At 38.1% G+C, this 24,289-nt stretch overlaps 1 protein-coding gene across 1 annotated transcript in view; it reads left to right on the forward strand.

Moving 5' to 3' along the window:
• The window catches only part of Malrd1 (MAM and LDL receptor class A domain containing 1), a 712,187-nt gene that overhangs the window by 264,120 nt on the left and 423,778 nt on the right, over positions 1–24,289 (forward strand). The window contains exons 19-20 of the mRNA NM_001287618.3: positions 14,765–14,941; positions 17,468–17,633. Coding sequence (NP_001274547.3) covers positions 14,765–14,941; positions 17,468–17,633 — 343 coding nt within the window. The remainder of the gene's footprint in view (positions 1–14,764; positions 14,942–17,467; positions 17,634–24,289) is intronic.

Below are 24,289 nucleotides of genomic sequence, written 5' to 3' on the forward strand. Positions count from 1 at the left end.
CACTACCCATTTGGGTTTATTCTTGGCAGTTACAGGTCAAAACACATAACTCACATTTTCAACGAACTGAATGCGCCCACCCTAAATTAACAGATTGAAATCCTAATCCTCTGTCTGATGATATTTAGGAATGGAACTTTGGGGGGAGGGCTGTTGGGATTAGATTAATGCCCTAAGGTGGGGCCTGCAGATGGCATTATAGCCTTAGAAGGAGAAGGGGAGGGAAGGTTGCTATAATCCATGTGAAAGCTCTGTGCTGATATTACCGAGGATAAGCTTCTCCCTCCTGAGATTGAAGAGTGAAGTGTGTACTATGAAACAGCAGTGTTCAAGGCCACTTGATACCAGTGAAAGAACAGACATGTATAGAATAAAAATACAGAATAGAGGGCCATAAGCAACAACAACAACAACAACATACTGTGGAGCAGAGTCCTATTGAGCAATTTCTGTTTCTTGGAATCAGTGAACACCTTATGCCCAAAACTGTGCATCCTTCACAGAAAATTAATTCAAAATGGATTGAAGACCTATGTATAAAAGTCAATGAACTACAAAACTCCTAGAAGATGACATAAAACCTACAGGACATTGGGTGTAAAGATAATTTTAAGTACAGCAACAAAAGGCACAGACTATGAAATAACGTATGATTTCTCTGCGTTGCATTAAAATTAAAAATCTTTTCTCTTTAAAAGACACTGGGGAATGAAAAATCAAACAAGTTACACGTTGGGAAAGGCATTTGAGAAAGGCCATTGTGGGGAAAGAGGGTTATTGAAAACATCCACGGAACTTTTAAATCTCAGAGTCAAGTAACGAAACCATAATTTTAAATCAATGAGTGTGAAGGATATGCCAAGGACCAGCCTCGTCTGGGAGAGGTGTTCAGAGAGAAGGGTTGTCTAGGAGCAGTGAAAAGAGAAACTTGAAGTCTAATTATGGATCCAAGCTGACAGCCTTTATTCTGTTGGATACAGATTTCTAGTGTGGTTCTCTCTATGCTCTGGTTTCTCTCTGGAGAGTTATCTGTCTATATATATTCTTCTTGCTTGCTATTCTAGGAGATCTTTCTTTCCAAGTCCTGCTTGCTTGTTTGTGTTCTCCAAGCAGTTCTTTTTATCTTAAAAATTTCTCTGGATAGCTCATCTCCGGCAGAACACAGGTCCAGGCTTTCAATTTAAATATCAATCCAGTCATTTACTCCAGGTTTCCATTTGATTATCCTATGAATCAGCATCCCTTGGACCCCAGCCCTTTGATTCTTAGAAGACAGCAAGCATCCATATTTTTCTTTTCTTTTTTTACTTTTTAGATCCTTTTTTTTAACATTGTAAAAGAATTCAGAGGTCCGTCTGCCTTCCTTAGCACAGATGATAAACTAGCTGGGTGGAGCCGTGCCCTGAAATTACCATTTCCACCATACCTGGGGCCTGGTCTCACTGTGTCCCAGGATGACCTGTTAACTCAGGAATCTGCCTGTATTTGTATCTACCTGTATTTGTATATTTCTGACAAGTTGGCTCCTAAGTAGTGTTTATTTAGATTTGTGAAGCTCCTCATAATTCATATTCATCCTTCTATTTTTGCATGGTTGAGAAATTATGTTTTTGAACTCATGTACTTCATGAGTTCTTTTCCTCAACCTTAAGGGCTGTCCTGAAGGTTCCAGCATTTACCATTTTGTTGAGACATTAGCCACATCTTTGCCTCCTGGACTGGAGCTGTCTGATTATGGTGCAGTCCTTAATATTAACAGGGAGGACATACCTTAAGGGAGGAACATAAAAATATGAACATTACTATATAAACATTTTGCCAACAGCAGCCGTCAACACTCATGGAAGCTCACATGGGCCCCAGGGGCAGGAAGCATGTCACTCTGTGCCCATAAAAGCCACACCAGATTTGGCAGGGGTAATATGTGAAATATATTTATGTATAAAAATGTTATGATGAGTTCTATTATGTATAATTAATATTTGTTAATAAAATGAGTTAAAGTTTTAAAAGCACAAGAGATCTGAACAAATTCTTCCTCACATTTATAAATCAGAAAAATATGCAAATGAAGGTGTGTTCATAATGCACCATTAGGAAATTGCGAATCAGAAAACTGATGTATACCGCACAGATTTTAGAACAGCAAAAATCAAAGTCTGAATGACACATTATACCAACAAGGATGCAGATAAACAGATACTCTTCTTAACATAGGGAGATTATCAAATACTATGACCATTTTGAAGATGTCTAGATTTTTCCATAAAAGGAAATACCTTTACTGTAGATTCAGTAATAAAGCATATCAGTATTTACCAAAGGAACGCTTATATGCATATAACACCTGTACATGGGTAGTTAAAAGCTTTATTCATACTTGACAACAATAAACTGGAATCAACAATATGGCATCCCGTCCATCAGTGGATCCACTACACATGTTATTCATAACTCTTCCATTACTTTTCCTTTCTCATGCACATATACACATGTGTAAAAAGTGAAATTAAGAAATCACATTATTGCTAGTTTTCTACACTAGTTACTGTTCACTTTGATTAAAAAATCCTGACAGAAACAACTGAGGAGAGGGAGGAAGGTTTACTTGAGCTCATAGTTTAGAAGATAATCATGGCTGCAATGGGTTCAGCTGTGGCAGCAGGAACTTGAGGCAGCAGCAGTTTTCAAGGCATTGACCAGGAAGCAAAGAAGTTGCTAGAGAATAAGTCCAAAGACCTTCAAGGCTTGCTGTCATTGACAGAGACACTTCTGTTAGCTACACCCCACTTCTCAAGGAATCTAGAGTCTTCCCAAACAGTATTATCAGTCAACTAGTAAATGTGAGTTGAAACACATGAGCCTGAGAGGACATTACACATTGAATCCATAGCAATCCGTAGATGGGTGTGCAAAAATGTAGGGTCTTTAGAAGATAATTAGGTCCTAAAATTCCAAAAGAACATAGAGCACATCTCCGAAAAGACAAAGAGTTGGCTTTTTCTTTTCAAATATTGCAGACACAAGATCACATGTTCACATGCCAACCAGGAAGTTGATTCTTTCTAAATCCCAGTCTGCTAACATCATAATCTTGAATTTCCCATCCTCCAGAACTGACAATTTGGTTATGGCTGTTTAAGGCCCCAGTCCTTGGTACTATTTTCTGAGGATCTCCCTGTGACAGAGGATGTGACAAAGGGCATTGTGTTAAGCTGTACAAGTAGTCATAAGGGGCAAATACTGCCTATATCAGCTCATAAAAACACATGGGATTGTAGAACTCATTCAATTTTGTATGGTGATATGTAGTCTCTCTGAAGGCACTTGGGCCTGAGTAGAACCAGTCGAGTGCAGGCTTCTCGTTTCCTTTGAGTCTTCTTCCTCCTATCCTCCAATTCTTCTTTCTTTTCTCTAAGCATAAGCATCTGAAGTCATTATTAAGTAATAATTCCTTTAGTGTTGTTTATAGGGTGATGCATATGTTATATTATTTTCTTAACATATATTAATGCTCAAAATGATTTATTCTGAAAAGTAACTTTGAGAGAGAAATGTGATGATGTCATTAAAGTCGAAGCAAGAACCTTGAAGCCTCTTCTGTCTGGAGTGTCTACATATCTGAACTTGTACACAGTTCATAGCACGACACTTAGCTCACTACGTTTCTAGCTTGCCATGAAATACTCACGTCCAGAAACAGAAACAATCAAATAAAATCAGTAAATCAAAAGCAGTGCCCAGGTGTGTGTTCTATAGCAAATGCTAATGTAGTAGTCAAGGATAGCTGGTCTGGGTTTAAATTTAGCCTCTATATATGAATTCAAGATGATTTATTGCAAATTGAGTTTTTTATAAATATGTAGAGTGAAAGGCAATGCCACGAAACAGAAAGCATTTATGACCCAGTGCCACCTAAGCTTTTATTCTTCCAGCATATCCTGAGTTTGGAGCACAAATTAAGGGTCTCTCTTGAAATCAACATATTTCCAATGAATGCTTAAAGTAGAGCTTACAGCACACTCCATGGTGCAAATTATATGGATCTCTGTGGGAATTGGTTCCACACCCCAGGTCTTAAACTAAAACCATATTATGTAGCACATGGACCACCATGGAATACAGAATGGTAACCTGGCATCATATTCTGATTTAAATAAAGGCAAATGCTGATATGAAGCTAACCAAGTGTGTTGCTCATAGAAGACATTTCTAATATAGGATCTACAACTCAGAGTTTCCAATGTCTCTTCCTTCATGAAGTTTAATTGCAAAGTGTGTTTTCTACAAAACTGGGGGAATGAACCTTACTCAGGAAAGGTACGACCCATATTATGGTTAAATTCATTGCTGTATGGAGTTTGCTTTAGACAGTTTAGGAAGATGATCTACAAAGGAATTTCCCCTGATAGTTCAGTGAAACATGTGAAAGCAGTCTGGGCACTGAATGTTTTGTAACATTCTTTAAATGATTTCATATACCATAGTGATCTTTCCATATCCACAAGTAATAAGTTTCATGGTCTCAATGACTGGCCTCAACCTCAGGAGTTATTGCATCATGTAGAGAGATAATGACATGGATAGGGCTAGTTAAATTTGGCTAACTTGATATAAACTAGAATCACTTGGGGAGGAGTGGGAACCTTTATCGAGAAACTGCCTACACAAGACTGGCTAGTGAGCATGCCTATGGAATATTTTATTGATTAATTATTGATATGGGAGGGTCCAGCCTGCTGTGTGAGTAGTGCCACCCATGGATAGGTAAGTGGTTCTACATTATATAGGAAAAAGTCAATAAGCAATATTCATCCATAGTTTCCGCTTCACTTCCTGGTTCCAGGTCCCTGTCTTGGCTTCCCTGGTGATGGCTATAATGTGTGAGGAAATAAACCCTCTCTAGTTTCCATTTGCCTTTGATCACAGTGTTTATAACAACAGCAGAGAAGCAAAGGTGAACATAGAGACCATATTTATATGGATATAAATGTTGACATAGGTAATATAGAAATAAAGGACATTTTTGATATGCTATTTACCTAGGATACATTTTAATTGATTTTTGAAAACATAATGTAATTACATAATTACCCCTTTCCCTCTCTGCCTCCAAACCTTTGTATATTGTATTTTCTTTCAAATTTATAGTTTTATTTTAACTATTGTTATACATACATATATTGCACATACGTATGCAATATATGTGTAAATACAGCCTGGTAGTTCTGTATAATGTTACTTGTATCTATAATAAATTTTAATTTTGAGAGATTAATAAGTTAAAATAGAAAAATTTGACATTACATTACAATGGTTTATTTGAATGCGATCACTCTATTTCCTCTTTCTAAACTATGATACTGCAGTGATCTTCCTCATGCAGTCATATGAATGACATAATGGATATGAGCAGAGGTGAAAGATGTGGGCACTAGGATCCCATCCATCTCCTGCCATATCATCTGTTTCCAGTAATCCCGGAGCACTGGACCTCAGCTGACATCTATTGTGTGTCAAGCACAGATAACAGATGGCATAGATCTTTAGATGAAGAATTTTATTTGTTTTTGTTGTTTGGTTTCTAACATTCTTTGGAAGTGCAGTGCTGTCAGAAGTTAGTGGTTCTCATCTGTGTGTACTGTTTGATAATGTATGCGACCATGTATATGTCCACATGCTTGTAGAGCCCAGAGGTTAGTGTCATGTGTCATCCCCAATTACTCACTGCCTTATCTTTGAAGACAGGGTCTTTGCTGAGCCTAGAGTTCACCAGTATACCTAGACTGGCTGGCTAGTGTGCCCTAGGGAATCTGCCTGTCTCTACCTAGCTAACTCTGGAATGCCAGGCAAACACTGCCGTGACAGGCTTTTAAAGATGAAGGTTCTGGAGATCAAACTCTGGACATCACGATGTCGTGTTGCACATGGGCTATCTGCCCAGCCCCATTTCCTTCTTTTTAATTCATCTAAGTACTGCAGAGGGTCTTAGTCTTCATCAGCAAACAATGCTACAAATGCTTTCTGTTTTCCATTTAACACATTTGTATGTTTACATTACAGAGATGTTTCCATCTCTTTGAAAAAAATCCCTTCAAACCTGCTTGTGGTGTAGATGATCAGCTTTTGGTTCAAGTTTTCTTTTCATGGCCAATAGATTTTGGGTGGCCAGGTACATTACCTAATGAAGTTTTCAATTCCTTTTTTTTCCTGTTTCAAATATTGTTGCAGTTCTTGAAACGAACTTTAGTGGAAACTTTTCCTAAATGAGATGACTACTGTCATCCACGATTTCCAATTATGTAGTCAGGATCTGCGCAGATAATTCTACTTTTGTTTGAGATCAGGAGGGTTATTCATTCTACACTGTTTCTGGATTAACTATGCACCCTACACTGTTGCTAAATGATAGCAAGTTCGTTTCTACTTTTTGTTTAATGCTTAAGTACCTACTTTGTACTTTCATATGTACAGACCTATTAGAAGCTTCTTCAAAGAGGCAGGATTTCCTCACAGTTGAGGATTTACTTCTAGTTTGTTCTTTCTTTATAGTCACCCTCATCAGCTTCGCCATGACGCATCAGCAGCTCTTATATTGGCAACTATAGCCTATCCAGTGATTTGGAGCCCAAACCTGCCCTGAACCTGTGTAAGCCATCTTTTTCTTGCACTAAAGGCCTTGCTTCCCTCTCCTTCAGGGAAATCCTTTTTTCAGGCCCAGTGCTTCATATCAGGGTTTTCAGTGGGAACACATTTTCTGCTCATTTATTCTGCTGGCAAACTTGATACCATTCCCATATTAAAAGAACACTTATCACGGACTCTGATTATTATTTTTGCAATTTCTGATGTGACAGCAAAAACCACCCAGGTTTTTCCTTGTGTCTTACCACCTCAAAAACGGAAAGTTTGTTCTCGGCATTTATCTTAACAATTTAAGCATACAATTTTTTTCTTCATCATTAAGCGAGTAAGTTGGACATTCTCCCCTTGAAGCACAGCTTCAATATGTTTTCCTTCACACCCCTGGATTGCCCGTATCTTACTCTTGTGTTTTATGCATATCATTCAATGTAGTAGGGAGTACTTCAGCTCAAGGGATGGTGTGACATAAAAGATACTATGACAGTCAGTTCTATAACTGAGGTGACCACTAACATAACTAGTGGGCAATATGGTATATGGTGTGGAAAGCCTGGACAAAGAGTGGTTAAGATGCCAACCAGGAAGAGCAAGATGATACATGCTTTCAACATGCCTTTCAGAATCACGCTCAATTTAAAACTGAGGACTTTTCTTATTTAGTGTTTTCAGACTGCAGTAATCTGAAAGCAACAGAAACCAAGACTTCAGACAATTTGGGAAGGAGTACTTCAGTAATCTTGACTAACTTTAACTTGACGTAATTTTTTCATTAAACTTAGTGGTGGTTCTTTTTGATTGAAACTATGTAGTCTATAGTTCCTTTAAAATCACCATTTCAGACACTAAATCGTTCTATTGTTTATTTTTTCTCAAATTGTAGAATGATCTTGGATTCATCTAAGTTTAATAGGTGACAATTTTTTATCTCTAATTTTGCACGATGTTGACATTGGTATTTCCATTTGCAGTAGAGTGAGCTTGCTCCCTACTACAACTTTTCTTCTTAATCCATTAATACTGAATCCATATCTTGCCATAGAAAATACTTCTTTTTATTACAAACTCTTGCCTCTTTTTACATTATCTCCTATGTTTTAGCTCACAATGTAAGTAACCTAATTATTGCTGATATTCTTAATCTCTACTCTATTAAAGCAGAACACATTTTCCTTGATTATCATCTTTCTTCATACATAGCCTGAATTCAATATCCCTTTTTTTCTGCCCTTTTCCCTCTTCTGAACATTCCCTGGAGGAAGAGTAGCAGCAGATTACTGAGCTCAAGAAGAGAACTTGAGTGTGTGCTCCTCATTCCTTAGTTATTCTTTTCTTTCTTTTTTCCATTTATTTATTTATTTCCTCATTTTATGTCTCAATCACTGCCCTCTCACACTCCTGTTTCCTCCTATACAAAATTCTTTCTCTCTCACCCTCTTTGTAGGGTGAGGTGCATCCTTTCCCACAGAGGCTACACAAGGCCACCTAATTGGGGAATGAAAGGCAGTAGTTTTAGGGACAGCCCCTGCTCCAGTTGTTGGGGGACCCACATAGAGATTGAACTGCACATATACTACATATGTGCCAAGGGCCTCAGTCCAGGCCATGTTTGCTATTTGGTTGGTGGTTGTCCCTGAGAGCCGCAAGGGTCCAGATTAGTTGATTCTGTTGGTCTTCCTGTGGAATTCCTATCCCCTTCAGGGCTCTCAGTTCTTACCATAACTTTTTCATAAGACCTCTGGAGCTCCATCCCAGGTTTGGACTTCTACATCTGCTTTAGTCAGCTGCTGGTTTGAGCCTCTCAGAGGACAGTTATGCTCCTGTGTGTACGCATAAGAAAGGATCCTTAATAATGCCAGGGTTTGGTGCTTGCCCATGGGATGGGGTCAAGTTGAACCAGTTATAGCTTGGCCATTCCCTTAGTCTCTGCTCCACCTTTGTCCCTGCATTTTTTGAAGACAGGAAAAATCTGAGCTCAAAAGGTTTATGGGTGGGTTGGTGTCCTTATTCATCCATTGGGGGTCCTGCCTGGCTACAGAGGTAGCTTCTTAAGGTTTTATATCCTCATTACTATATATCATCAGCTAAGATCACCAGAATTGATTGCTGGGAGATTCTTCCATCCCAGGTCACTGAGACAGATGCTCCCCTACCCACCCACCCTTACCCCCAACTGCAGATTGTCATTCATTCTCCTGGCCTTCTGGTCCTTTCTTCTGCCTTTCCCCACATCTGATCTCCCCACTCCCGTCCTCTTCTTCTCTGCCTCCTAGTTCCCTCCCTCCATCTGCATCTGGTGGCCATTTTATTTCCCCTTCTAAGTGAGATTCAATCATCCTCTCATGCCATCCTTCTTGTTTAGCTTCTTTGAGTCTGTGGAGAATATTGTGGGTATCCTGTACTTTATGGGTAATATCTGCTTATACATATACCATCCATGTCCTTGTGGGTCTGTGTTACCTCACTCAGGATATTTTCTAGTTCCATCAAATGCCTGCAAAATTCATGAAGTCCTTGTTTTTAATAACTTAATAGTAGTCTATTGTGTAAATAAGCCACATTTTTCAGTGTCCATTTCTTCAGTCAAGGGACATCTGTGTTGTTTCCAGTTTTTGGTTCTTACAAATAAAGCTGAGCAAGTGTCCCTGTGGTATAATGGGCATCTTTTGGGTGTATGTCCAGGAGCAGTATAGCTGGGGCTTGAGGTAGAACTATTTCCAATTTTCTGAGAAACTGTCAGATTGGTTTCCAGAATGATTGTATAAACTTGAACTCCCACTACCAAAGGAGGAGGAGTGTTCCCCTTCTCAACATTCTTGCCAGGATGTGCTGTCACTTGAGGTTTTGATCTTAACCATTCTGATTGGTATGAGATGGAAGGAATCTCGGGGTCATTTTGATTTGCATTTACCTGATAACTTAGGACACTGAACATTCTTCAAGTGTTTCTAAGCCCTTTGATATTCCTCTGTCGTGAATTCTCTGTTTAGTTCTGTACCTCATTTTTAAAGTGGGTTATTTGGTTGTTGGTGTCTAACGTTTTGAGTTCTTTATATATATTGGATATTGGTCCTTTTTTGCATGTAGGATCCCAAATTTCCCAAATTTTAGGTTAATGTATTGTCTTATGAACGGTGTCGTTTGCCTTACAGAAGTTTTGCAGTGTCATGAGGTCCCATTAATCAATTGTTGACTTTAGAGCCTGAACTGTTGGTGTTCCATTCAGTAAATTGTCTCCTATACCAATGAGTTCAAGGCCATTTCCCACTTTCTCTTCTTATAGATTAGTGTATATGTTTTTATGGTCCTTGATCTACTTAGACTTGAGTTTTGTGCAGGGTGAGAAATAAGGATCTAATTTGCATTCTTCTCCATGCAGCCACCTGATCAGATCACCACCATTCGTTGCAGATGCTTTCTTTTTTCAATTGTATGGACTCGGTTTCTTTGTCAAAAAGCAAGTGTCTATAGGGGTGTGTGTGTGTGTGTGTGTGTGTGTGTGTGTGTGCTTATTTCTGAGTCTTCGATTACATTCCATTGATCAACCTGTCTGTTTCTATAACAGTACCATGATTTTTTTAAAATGTTGATATGTAGTACAGCTTGTGATCAGGGATAGTGATTTCTCCAGAAGTACTTTTATTGTTGGATTGTTTTAGCTATCATGACTTTTTTGTTTTTCCATATGAAGTTGAGAATTGTTCTTTCAATGTCTGTAAAAATTGCGTTGAATTTGTAGATGGCCTTGGGCAAGATGGCAATTTTCAGTATAGATCAATGAAAATGGGAGATCTTTCCATCTTCTGACATCTTCAATTTCCTTCTCCAGGAACTTAAAGTCCTTGTCATGCAGGTCTTTTCTTGCTTGGATAGAGTTACACCAATATATTTCATATTATTTATGGCTATCGTGAAGGGTGTTACTTCCATAATTTCTATCCCAGCCTATTTACATATCCAGTCTCTTGGCCTGTATATTTTTATTGATGAGTTGAGTCCATTAATTTTGAGAGAGACTAATGACTATTGACTGTTAGTTCCTGTTATCTTGATATTGGTGGTGGTACCGTGTGTGTGTGTGTGTGTGTGTGTGTGTGTGTGTGTGTGTGTGTGTGTCTTTCTTTGGATTTTGCTGGTGTGGAATTATCTATTTCTTCTGTTTTGGAATACAGTTACTCTCATTGTGGTAGAGTTTTCCTTCTTGTATGCCCTGTTGGACTGGGATAGCAGAAAGATATGGTTTAAATTTGGTTTTGTCATGGAATACCTTGTTTTCTCCATTTACAGTGGTCAAATGTTTTCTGGGTGTGGCAGTCTGGGCTGACTATTATGGTGTCTTGGGTCTGCAAGACCTTCTGACTTTTAGCATCTCTGTTGCGACTCTGATATAATTCTGACAGGTCTGCCTTTCTTTGTTATTTGGCCTTTTTACCTTGCAACTTTTAACATTCTTTCTTTGTTTTGTACATTTAGTGTTTTGATTATTATATAGTGGAGGAATTTTTCTTTTCTGGTCCAATCTTGTTGTATATTGTAAGCTTTTTGTATGTTTATAGACATCTTCTTTAGGCTAAGGAAATTTTCTTCAATGATTTTGTTGAAAATATTTTTCTGGGCCTTTGAACTGGGAATCTTCTCCCAGTTCAAAGGCCCAGCTCTTCTATTCCTATTATTTGTACATGTATCTTTTCATACTGTCCCAAATTTCCTGGACATATTGTATTAGAAACTTTGTAGATTTGCCACTTTCTATGAACAATATATCAATTTCTTCTATTGTATCTTCTATGCTTGAAATTCTTTTTTTCCACAATTGATTTAATGTAATTTTATTATTTTTATTAATCATTTCATTCGTTTACATCTCAAATGATATTCCACTTCCTGGTTACTCCTTCACAAGCCCCCCCACTGCACAACTTCTCTTTCCTCCCTCCCCTTTGCTTCTATGAGGATGTTTACCCACCTACCAACTCCCCACCACCACTTCAGCATCCCCCTATGCTGGGGCATTGAACCTCCACAGGACCAAGGGCCTCCCCTCCCATTGATGTCAGACAAGGCCATCCTCTGCTACATATGTATTTGGAACCATGGATCCCTGTACATTCCTTGGTTGGTCTAGTACCTGGGATTACTGGATGGTCCAGCCAGCTGATGTTGTTCTTCCTATGAGGTTGGAATTTCCTCAGCTCCTGCAGTCCTTCCACCAGCTCCCCTACCAGGGTCCCAAGCTAAGCCTGATGGTTGGCTCCTAGTATCCATGTCTTTATTCCTCAATTGCAGCTGAACCTCCCAAGGAGCAGTCATATCAGGTTCCTGTCAGCAAGTGCCTCTTGGTAATGACAACAGTGTCATGTTTGGTGCCTACAGACAGGATAGTCTCCAGGTGGGCAGTTCCCAGAAAGCCTTTCCTTCAGTCTGTTCCATTTTTTGTCCCTGTTCTTCCTTTGGGTAGGAACATTTCTAAGTTAAAATCTTTCAGGTGGGAGTGTGGCTTCATCCTACCACCAGGGGCTGTGCCTATCTACTGGAGGTGTCTCTACATGTTCTTTTCTTTTTCTTTTCTTTCTTTCTTTTTTTGACTGAATAAGGTTTATTGGAGTCACAGAGGAATTGGGGAGAAGGGCCAAGGGGTCAGTTTGAGGCTCACAGGGGAGAAACACCTAACCAAGTTCCCCTATCCTCTTGGGGCATTGGAACAAAGAATCAAGTTGTAGTGATGGAAAGATCAAAGAAATACAAGTCAAGGGGTAGGGAAACCTCCATGTCTACCATCTCCAACAGGTCAGAGTTACACATTCTATCTCCCCTTCTCTGCTAAAATCATCCCCTTTGGGTCCTGGGGGCCTCTCATTTCCCTGGCATCTGGGACTCTCCAGTGAAGGTACAGAGGATCAGGAAATTGAGATTCTGTCTTCCATCTCTTGTAATATGTTGATGATGCTTGCATCTATACTTCCTGTTCTCTTTTCTTAGTTTTTCAGCTCCAGTGTTGCATTGGTTTGTATTTTCTTTGTTGCTCCTTTCTATTTTCAGGCCTTGCACAGTTTTATCTTTCCTATACATCATGTCCTCCAGTAATGAGTTCACGTCACAAATTTGGGGGTTTTAATCTGTTATCTGCCCTATACTTCAATCCCAGCTCTTAAATGTCTCAGAACTTTATCTATAAAATAAAGTACTGCATTAGGCAATCCTTAAATTTTCAACAATACCCAAAGTACCAAGTCCCATTGATCCTATATAGATCAGCTTTTTGTTTTCTCTTCCCCAGAGTCTTTGCTTTGGTTTATTACTTTCCCATATGACAGAAATCACAGAACTTTTTGGTTTTCTCCATGTAAAAGCCACCACCAGCTTTCCTCCAAAGTAATGCTAAAGAGTCTTAAAATCTCATGTCTTATTATTTCTCCACAGCTTCTTGGATTTATTCCAGATTTACAATTTTGTTTCAAGTGACTTTTGTCAATTGGTATCTACTACTTTCAACTTATATTTTTAATGGCTCAACAAGTGTACATTTTCACCATATAAATGCCAAATTCTCATTATATTCTAAACAAAGCAAAATGAAACAGTCTAGTCTAACCCCACCACACAGGTTATCCTTTTGTTGGTCATGAAGACTTTCTACCCTTTACTTTTATGTCTGAAAAACTTACCATTCTCTTAGTGTTTATTTTTAGCCTCACATTGCCAAGAATTGTTCTTTGCTTCCAGTATCTTATATGTGTTCTGCAAGTATTCAGTAAAATGTTTCTCCTGTTTATTTGTTGCTGCACTGTTATCCACTCATTCTTCCACTCATTTGTTCACCTATACTCTCACTTGCCTATGACTGTGAGCTTGTCCATCACTTACCAATCTTAGAATTGTTCCGTGGATGTAGGTTAAATGGACAAGTGTGCAAAAAATCATTTTTTCATCATCGTGGAATTAGTGCAATGAGTATTTGATGTTACTGCCCAGTCATGGAAATTTCTTTGCAGCAAAATTTTGTTGTGAGTTACCCTGGTGCTGTTTGAATTTTGGTGTTAATTCTGCTCCCCAAGAGAGGCTGCCCCCTCTAAGAAGTAGATCACATACTCAGGTGAACTCACTGAACTTTCTCCCTATTCTTACTGATCAAATAAAGGCTAAAACCAATTATTGGGCAGTGGAAGGGAAAGGTGGGATGGGTGTTCTCAGATAAGGATAGGGAGAGAGAGAGAGAGAAAGAGAGAGAGGGAGAGAGAGAGAGAGAGAGAGAGAGAGAGAGAGAGAAAGAGAGAGAGAGAGAGAGAGAGAGAGAAGAAAGATGGAGCAGAACCACATGGCTTGGAGGAGACGTAAGTCACAAGGAGTCTCATAGCTAGGGAATAAATTAGTAGAGTGATAGATCTCCTCAATCTAGGCATACAGCTTTAAATATAATAACTGATTGTGTATCTTTTTTATACTGGCTTATTGGGGTAAGACATTACCAAAACAGACTTTGCTTATCTGCCATTGAATGATGTGGAGTTGTCACTAGAATGTTTTATCAAAGAACTTAATACAAAATTAATAAACTTCTATAAATATGTTTCAGTTTTGATAAGTTAAGAAGGCATAAACTTACTTTTTAAATTTTCTTTTAGAAAAAAAAGCCTTAAAGTTGGAATCTGTGCTACAAGCTTGAGCCAACAAAAATAACAAAGATTAGATTTATGAAACCCATGAAAGAATGAAATTGTGTGTCTTTCGTTGGTTTATTTGTTTTATGTATTATATTTGAAGATCCACAAAGACCTTGAATCTGTCTCCAGATGGTAGCAAGGGCCACTGTGTTGGCTCCTACTTCTTTTCCAAGCCATTTTCTTTGTATTCTCTTTTGTTTGACTTTGAATCACCTTTCCTTTTAAATCATTGCCACATATCAAATCTTTTGCCTACTTTTGTGCTTAAAAAATATTCAAGCTTTCTGCCTTTACTAATACAGAGACCTATTTTAAATGTTTAAATAAATTCAACAAAGCAATAAACACAACAACTCTCTTAAGACTGAATGCCCTGCATTATTAGAAATTTCAATTTTGAAAAACATTTAAGATAACTACAAAGTGTGCTACATGATATTTTCATATTATTTCTCCCCAAGATAATTTGCCAATGGACATTCCAAGTCCACCAGAAATTTCAGTTCCAGTGACCTTGCCTCCAAACAACTGCACAGATGATCAATTTGTCTGTAGGTCGAATGGTCACTGTGTTGGAAAAATTCAGAAATGTGACTTCAAATACGACTGCATTGACAAATCGGATGAGTCATCTTGTGGTAGGTGAATTCCTAACTTTTGCATAATTTAGATATAAAACTACTGTTTTTTTTTTTTGTTTTTTTTTTTTTTGTTTCTTTGTTTTTTTGTTTTTTTGGTTTTTTGGTTTTTTGGTTTTTTTTTTTTTTTTTTATGAACTGTAGCACTTCTGCCTCTATACTGATGTTAAGTTTTCCTGTATTATCAAGTACTTAGGAATGGGACCCTATAACGTACATAGAATAACGTTTTCAAACTTTTTCCTAAGCAAATTCACACAAAAATAAAGCATTCTGTAGTGAACATCTTGAGTTCATAAGAAGAGTGACAAATTTTCGACACAGTTTCATGTCTTGATGAAATACGGCTCTCATTTATGGCTCCCTAACAATCCTTCTCTTCTTGAATGGATCAGCGGCAAATTATTAATTTACAATTGAACTTTACAGACAAAGATCCAGGTGGAAGAAGCAAAATTCGCACACGCCTGGGAAATGAAGCACAACGTCAGACAGAGCAAATGCTCTGCAGGGTCTTTCTCTCCTATGCTTGGATGTGAGTTTGTCCTACTGCAGTATCATTCATAAAGTTAAGGGTTACAAACATGCCAATGGTAAGGCACCGTGAAATCCTCATCTGTCCTCAGCAGTGTGCTAACAATTCCTAGGGTTTAAGTTCTATAATAAGCGTAGAAAAATTTCCCTAAACTCAGAAAAAGGTCATTCTTAATTTGCAACTATACTACAAATCTAGACTACGTTCGACGCTAGTATACTCCATACTGCACAAGTCATACAAGAGAACAGTTCTTATCATTTCAACAATGTGAAAAACAGATATTGAGTCCTATGTATCATTACAAGATAATTCACCACAACATATATGAATATCAGAGTTTAACATCCAAATGCAATGAATCACTGCACAGTTTGAAAAAGGAATGATTTCCAATGACATGTTTCTTTGGCAGATTTTGTAGTAACATATCTATTTATGGTTTTCATCTGTGGCAATCCACAACTGTTAATACATTTAGAAACCAGGTCAATGTCAGGTTTTCTATAGTATGCATAAGAATTTGTTGAATTGGTTTTATTTTTACTTAAGCAACAGTGATTTCCACAGAAATGGATATATGTATTTTTTTTCAGCAAAAGGAGAAAGAGAAAGAGGGAGAAGTAATTTAGAAAGCAGCTGTCTCCTGAGAGGCACAGCCAAAGCATGTCAAATACAGAGGCAAATGCTTACAGCAAACCAATGAACTGAGAACAGGACCCCTGTGGGAGGAATTAGAAAGGTTTGAAAAAGCTGAAGGGGTTTGCAACCCCATAAGAACAACAATGCCAACCAACCAGAGCTTCCAGGGACTAAACTACTACCCAAAGACTATACATGGACTGACCCATGGCTCCAGCTGCACATGTAGCAGAGGATGGCCTTGTTGGGCACCAATGGAAGGAGAAGCCCTTGTCTTGCCAAGGCTGGATCCCCCAGGGATGGTTGGGGAGGGAAACACCCTTATAGAAGAAAGGGAGGGAGATAGGATGGAGGCTTATGTCTTGGAAACAAGGAAAAGGAATAACATTTGAAATATAAATAAAAATTATCCAATAAAAAAAGCATTGCTCCATGAAAATCTATTTTTTATATTAGAATACAATCACTACAAGAATCTTAAAAACATTCAAGGTATTAAGACCAATATAAATGATTGTATGTAACATTGCTTTGAAGGCAAATGCTTTCACTGACATCTTTATGGAATGAGCCAAAGTTAAGTAGTATATTGCCATGGACAAGGAAATGTCAGAAGGTCACAGCTCAGAGGTCATGCAGGCAGCCGAGGAGCTGAGTAGGAAGAGACAGAAGATAGATGCCCTAGGAGCTAATTACCATCTCACCTCCTAGAGCAAGGATATTGTTAATGTATGCATTTATTCACATGTTTTACTTTCTGTGGAGATTCAAAGAAAAATGAACCTCAAATTTTAAATAGTTTTCTTGTGATTATGTAAAACATTCGCCTAAATATTTTATCAGTGCTTAAGTTATTTATGAAAACTAGGGAGTTGGTAAAGTGCTGGCTAAGTAAGCATGAAGACCTGTGCTTGATGCCCTAAACATATATAAAAGCAAGGTGTGACAGCTTTGTCCTGTAAGCCCAAAGATCCAGAGATAAGGAACTTAAGACTCACTAACCACGCTAGCCACCTGCCTTCTCCTCATTGATAACTAGCAAGACAAATGCAAGATCCTGCCTCAAAACAGTAAATTGCAGAACACCTGAGAAATAAGACACAAGGGTGATTTGTAGCCTGAGCCCACAGTAACACACACACACACACACACACACACACACACACACACATGCGCACGCACACACACACACACACAGACACACACACACACACACAGACACACACATGCGCACGCGTTTTGTAGTATGGTATTTTTAAACCAACCATAAGAAAGTGCTGCAGAGTATAAACTCCCCCTTTCTGTTCATTGTTATTAGCTCATCTTGTCTTTGTTCTGTTTTATTCAAGTACTGGAGACTTGTACATTTGAAGATAGAAACCTATGCAAATGGTACCAACCAACACCACCAGCAAAATCACTTCATGATTCAAATACATTCAGGTGGGGACTCGGTAATGGACTCAGTATTCACCACGGGGAAGAAAACCACAGACCACCATTAGATCACACAAAGTAAGTAATTACGTATTTCAAAAGTCTTTCTTAGGAGACATTGCCCTCACCCACCTTACCCTAGGTCAATGATATTATAGAGATTAATGTAGAGCCCAAGAACAACAGAGTTGAATGTATTATTTTGCACTCACTGAACCAGGAAAAAAATAACTTTAAAAGCAAAAAAAAAAAAAAATCCAGGCAAAAGCACTTGCTGCTAACCACAATGGGCATGCATGAGTCTTCAGATCGCATGGTGTAAAAAGTGACTCAATTCCCACAAGTTCTGTCCCAACTTGTAGACATTATCTTTAAGACACGCGTAGCAGTGAATCAATCTGGCAGCTACACTTATTTACCTTATGCTGGTCCCCAATAACTTCATAGAGAAATTGCACCTCAGTTGCTGATCAGTTAAATGATATACCTTAAACTTCTATGCTAATCTGGCTACCTCCCAGCCCCACCTCATGATACTCAAATATTATTACTGATCTGGCTTTTTGGACACCTTCATGGCTGTAATTCTTCCAAATTGCCAGTTGATCTGAATCTTTTTTTCTCCCTTTCCTTCCTCTGGCTGGCAGACATGCTACCCTATCCTCTATTCTGCTCAGCCATGAGCTTTTCAGCATTTATTGACAATGCAGAGAATAAATGGTAAGAATTGTTTGCACAAACTTGAAATACAAGATTCTTGGTATAAGAGTTACAATGCTGTGTCTGGATTGAAACAAGGTATGAGAGGAGAGAAATCAGTGTTTTAATAACATAAGGGCAAACTTTACACTGCATAAAACTATCATGCTTATGCCACCTTCCACAGACACACAATTGTGTGCAAGCTTCCATGTACATTCACGTGTACATATATAGACTCACAGGGATACAAACACATACACAATTAAAAGCAAAGAATTATTCCGTGACACTAGACACAAACAAAAACATAAAAGTAGAAGTATTATGTAATATTTTAATATCCCCTCTCCATGAGAAGCTCAGGAATTTGTTTACTTCTTTATTTATTTACTTATTTATGCCTCTGCCTATGGCCTTCAATATTCTAGTCAAATACTCTACCAATGAGCTACATTTCTAGCATAAAAACTGCTGTAAATATGTTGTTGTTTTAAAAAACAAACCAACATTGAGGCTGATGAGATATCTCACTCAGTAACAATGCTGAGGAAGCAGAGACAGGAAGATCTTTTTGGCTCCCTGAGTAGCCTGGAAAGCCTAGGAGGGAAGCTTCAGGCTAGGGAAGGACGTTTCTCCAAAAGAAGGGAGATGATGCCTTGAGAAAGGATATGGAGTTGACCTCTGGCCTTTACACACACACACACACACACACACACACACACACACACACACACACACACACACACACACAGAGAGAGAGAGAGAGAGAGAGAGAGAGAGAGTTATGTTTGTAAACTTTGTGCATGCTCCTGAACACCACAGACAAAACACACACACACACACACACACACACACACACACACATAAACACAGACAAACACACTGACAAAATGACACATATATATTCACAGTTACAGAAACAAACACACACACACAAACAGATACTCACAAAAACATGCACATACACACACAGAGACATACATACGTACACTGACAGATGCTCACAGACACACACAGACAGATGAACACACTAACAAAATACAGATACACAAACACACACACTCACAGACATATACATATACACTTATACTCATAGGCACACACACACAGTGACAACAAACTCACAGACAAACACAGATACTCACAGAAACACACAGACACACAGACACACACATACACGCGTAAAATCAACTCAACATTCTTCTCTCTGAATGGCTTCTATTATTTTTTTAGCCATCCATCTCTTTCTAGATCTTTTTCTTTATCAGTTAATTTCAATTCCTCCCATGTTGTTCTCATAACTACAAGCAAAGCAGAAATAAAAGGGATCAGCAAGTGGTGAGCGGGCTTTTTCTGTACAGAGGACAAATTAAACAGTACTGAGTTGGTGATAGGCAGAAAGAGAGGATTCTCTTGTACAGACAGAACAAGTGCAAACCAGATGGTGAATGTAATTTTTTTTCTTTACTAGATTCACCATTAAACCATTTGTTCATTAAAATATTTCTCATTTTTGGAAATCTCTGAATATTTTATATTTTAAAGACATACTTTATAGCAACCATTTTTGTCTCTTGGCTTCCTATTTATTTTATATCTTGTACTTTACAAATTAATTTCATAACAATGACTACAAGTACAGAATAAAAAATAGTGAAGGAAAATCGATAGTCTTGTAATGACAGTCCTCCCATTTGTACTAACCCCAACCCAGTCTCCTGAAGATTTCTTAATCTGTTATAAGATTGTATAATTGTTCAACTATACTTTCACTGGGCATTAGTTTGTTCATATTTGTAAAATAGAATGTTCATATATTCTATAGTCACGTCTTCATTCACAAAGATATTAATTTTTAAAATATCTTTATTCAAAGAAATAGACATTCTGGTTTCTTATCGCCTGTTCCTCTTCTCCATCTTCCTGATACATAAGTATATGATTTAATTTAATTTTCATGTGTTTTGTTTTATATGGGAGGATAGAGTCTCACTTTGTAGTCTATCGTGGTCTGGAACTTGCTGAAAAGTGTCGGCTGCCCACAAGTCACACAAGTCCACTTCCCTTGTCTCCTGGGTGGTAGGTCTATAGTGGGGTGCACTGTCTTTGGCATTTAATAATTATACTTCGGCATATCATATACTTTACAGTCTTTAGCTTATACACTTTTGTTTACACTTTAATTAATGGTTGTTTTGTTTCTTTGTTTTAATCAATCCACTCTTTTAAGTTTATAAGATAACTCATCTCAGTGGGACTCTTCTCACTTTTCTTCAAGAGAGGCTGTCACTGAAGACCCTTGCTAGAATGTCCTCTGATTTTCCTCTGACATGCCACAGGATTCTTTTTTTCTAAGCTTGCTCTTCATTTACTGCATAAAGTATAAAATTTCTAGGACTTTAAACATTATGACTTTTCTACCCTTGGCTAAGCCTGCATTTTCTGTCTTATCTGGTCACTTGATGCTCCCTTACTGCTTGTATATCTCTTTCGTTACTACAGATTTTATATATTTGATGCCCTTCAGGTATCTATTATGTTAAAATGTAAGACCTTTAACAGTTAACTCGATAAGAGAACCAAAACTTGATATGGAATGCCTAACTGTAAAGTGATGAGTTCCTCACATTCTACTGTGTGTCTCCATGGTGATTTTTAAAACTATGGATGCTTTTTAATTTTAAATGGTGACACGTGACTTACTTTAATGTTTTATTTCTCACATGCTATACTTTGTAAAAAAAAAGTCTTTCACTCTTTAAAATTATAGTTATTCAATTTTTTTTTACAATTTTTCTAGCTACTTTGAATCACGGCCTATTTAGAGCAGTCAGTACCTAATACAGTATATAAAATATTAATTTGACCTAGAGGGAAAAGTCTTACAACTTAAAAATCAGAATAAGAATCATTTGGTTTTATTCAGATAAGCATATGAATTTCTCTTACTTTCTTTTCTTTATTGAATATTTTTTATTTACATTTCAAATGTTATTCCCTTTCCTGGTTTCCTGTCCATAAGCCCCCTATCCCATTCCCTCCCCTACTTCTATAAGGGTGTTCCCCCTTCCCAACCATCACCCCTTCCCAACTCCCCACCCTGACATTCCCTACACTGGGGGTTCCAACCTTGGCAGGACCAAGGGCTTCTGCTCCCATTGATACCAATAAGGCCATCCTCTGCTACATATGCGACTGGAGCCATGGGTCTGTCCATGTGTACTCTTTGGATGGTGGTTTAGTCCCTACAAGCTCTGGTTGGTTGGCATTGTTGTTCTTATGGGTTTGCAAACCCCTTCAGCTCCTTCAATCCTTTTACTAATTCCCCCAATGAGGACCCTGTTCTCAGTTCAATGGTTTGTTGCTAGCATTTGCCTATGTATTTGTCATGCTCTGGCTGAGCCTCTCAGGAGACAGCTATATCATGCTCCTGTCAGCGTGCACTTCTTGGTTTCATCAATCTTATCTAGTTTTGGTGGATATATATCCCATTTATACATGGGCTGGATCCCTCCGCATGGAAGGGTCTGAATGGCCATTCCTTCAGTCTCTGCTCCAAACTTTGCCTCCATATCCCCTCCTGTAAACATTTTTGTTCCCCCTTTTAAGAAGGAGTGAAGCATCCACACATTGGTTATCCTTCTTCTTGAGCTTCATGTGGTCTGTGGATTATATCTTGAGTAATTCGATCTTTTGGGCTAAAAACCACTTATCAGTGAGTGCATGCCATGTGTGTATTTAAGAGATTGGATTACCTCATTTAGGATGATATTTTCTAGTTCTACCTTTTGCCTGTGAATTTCAGGATGTCATTGTTTTTGATAGCTGAGTAGTATTCTATTGTGTAGATGTACCACGTTTTTTAATCCATTCCTCTGTTGAAGGGCATGTGGTTCTTTTAAGCATCTGGCTATTATAAATAAGGCTGCTATGAACATAGTGGAGCATGTGTCCTGGTTATATGTTGAGCATCTTTTGGGTATATGCCCAGGTATAACAGGGCCCTCAGTTGGTGGAATGTCCAAATTTCTGAGGAAACCCTAGACTGATTTCCACAGTGGTTATACCGTCTTGCAATCCCACTAACAATGGATGAGTGTTCCTCTTTCTCCTCATCCTAGCCAGCATCTGTCATCACCTGAGTTTTTGATCTTAGCCATTCTGACTGGTGTGAGGTGGAATCTCAGTATAGTTTTGATTTGCATTTCCCTAATGACTAAGGGTGCTGAATATTTATTTAGGTGCTTAGCAGACATTCAATATTCATCAACTGAGAATTCATTGTTTAATTCTGTACCCCATTTTTAATAGGGTTATTTGGCTCTCTGGAGCCTAACTTCTTGAGTTCTTTTCATGTTTTGGATATTAGCCCTCTATCTGATGTAGGATTGGTAAAGATCTTTTCCTAATCTGTTGGTTGCCATTTTGTCCTAATGATAGTGTCCTTTCCCTTACAGAAGCTTTGCAGTTTTATGAGGTCCCATTTGTCAGTTCTTGATGTTTTGTTCAGGAAAATTTCCTCATTGCCCATGTGTTCCAGGCTCTTCCTGACTTTAGATACTATTAGTTTGAGTGTATCTGCTTTTATGTGGAGGTTCTTGATCCATTTGGACTTAAGCTTTGTACAGGTTGATAAGAATGGATCGATTTGCATTCTTCTACATGCTGACCTACAGCATCATTTGTTGAAAATGCTATCTTTTCCATTGGGCTGTTTTAGCTCTTTTGTCAAAGATCATGTGATCATAGGTATGTGGGTTCATTTCTGGTTCTTCAATTCTATTCCATTGATCTACCTGCCTGTCTCTATACCAGTTCCAGTTATACCACTATTGCTCTGTAATACTGCTTGAGGTAAGGTATAGTGATTCCCCTAGAAGTTGTTTAATTGTTGAGGATAGTTTTTGCTTTCCTAGGTTTTTGTTATCCCAAATGAATGTGAAAAGTTCTATTTCTATCTCTATGAAAAATTGAGTTGGAATTTTGGTGGGGATTGTATTGAATCTGTAGATTGCTTTTAGCAAAATGGCCACTTATACTATATTAATCCTGCGAATCCATGAGCATGGGAGATCTTTCCATCTTCTGAGATCTTCAATTTCTTTCTTCAGAAACTTGAAGTTCTTCTCATACAGATTTTCCAATTGCTTAGTTAGAGTCACAACAAGGTATTTTATGTGATTTATGACTATTGTGAAGGATGTCATTTCCCTAATTTCTGAGCCTGCTTATCCTTGAGTAGAGGAAGGCTACTGATTTGTATGAGTTAATTTTGTACCCAGCCACTTTGCTAAAGGTCTTTATTAGGCTTAGAAGTTCTCTGGTGGAACTTTTGAGGTCACTTAAAAAATACTATCTTATCATCTGCAAATGGTGATATTTTGACCTCTTCCTTTCTGATTTGGATCCCTTTGACCCTTTTTGTTGTCTGATTGCTCTAGATAGGACTTTGAGTACTGTATTGAATAAGTAGGGAGAGAGTGGGCAGCCTTGTCCAGTCCCTGATATTAGTGGGGATGCTTCAAGTTTCTCTCCATTTAGTTTAATACTGGCTACTGGTTTGCTATATATTTCTTTTACTGTGTTAAGGTATGAACCTTAAATTCCTGATCGTTCTAGGGCTATTATCATGAAGGGGTGTTGAATTTTGTCAAATGATTTCTCAGCACCTAATGAGAAGATCATGTGTTTTTTTTTTCTTTGTGTTTGTTTACATAGTGGATTACATTGATGGATTTCTTTATACTGAACCATCCATGCATCCATGGTATGAAGCATACTTGATCATGATAGATGATCATTTTGATGTGTTCTTGGATTCAGTTTGGGAGAATGTTACTGAGTATTTTTTTTTTGAGATAGCATGGGGAAATTTCTTTCTTTCTTTCTTTTTTTTATTAACTTGAGTATTTTTATTTACATTTTGAATGTTATTCCCTTTCCCGGTTTCCGGCTAACATCCCCCTAATCCCTCCCCCTCCCCTTCTTAATGGGTTTTCCCCTCCCCACCCTCCCCCCATTGCCGCCCTCCC

The sequence above is a fragment of the Rattus norvegicus genome, chromosome 17 (assembly GCF_036323735.1).
Source record: "Rattus norvegicus strain BN/NHsdMcwi chromosome 17, GRCr8, whole genome shotgun sequence".
NCBI classification, from domain to species: Eukaryota; Metazoa; Chordata; class Mammalia; order Rodentia; family Muridae; genus Rattus; species Rattus norvegicus.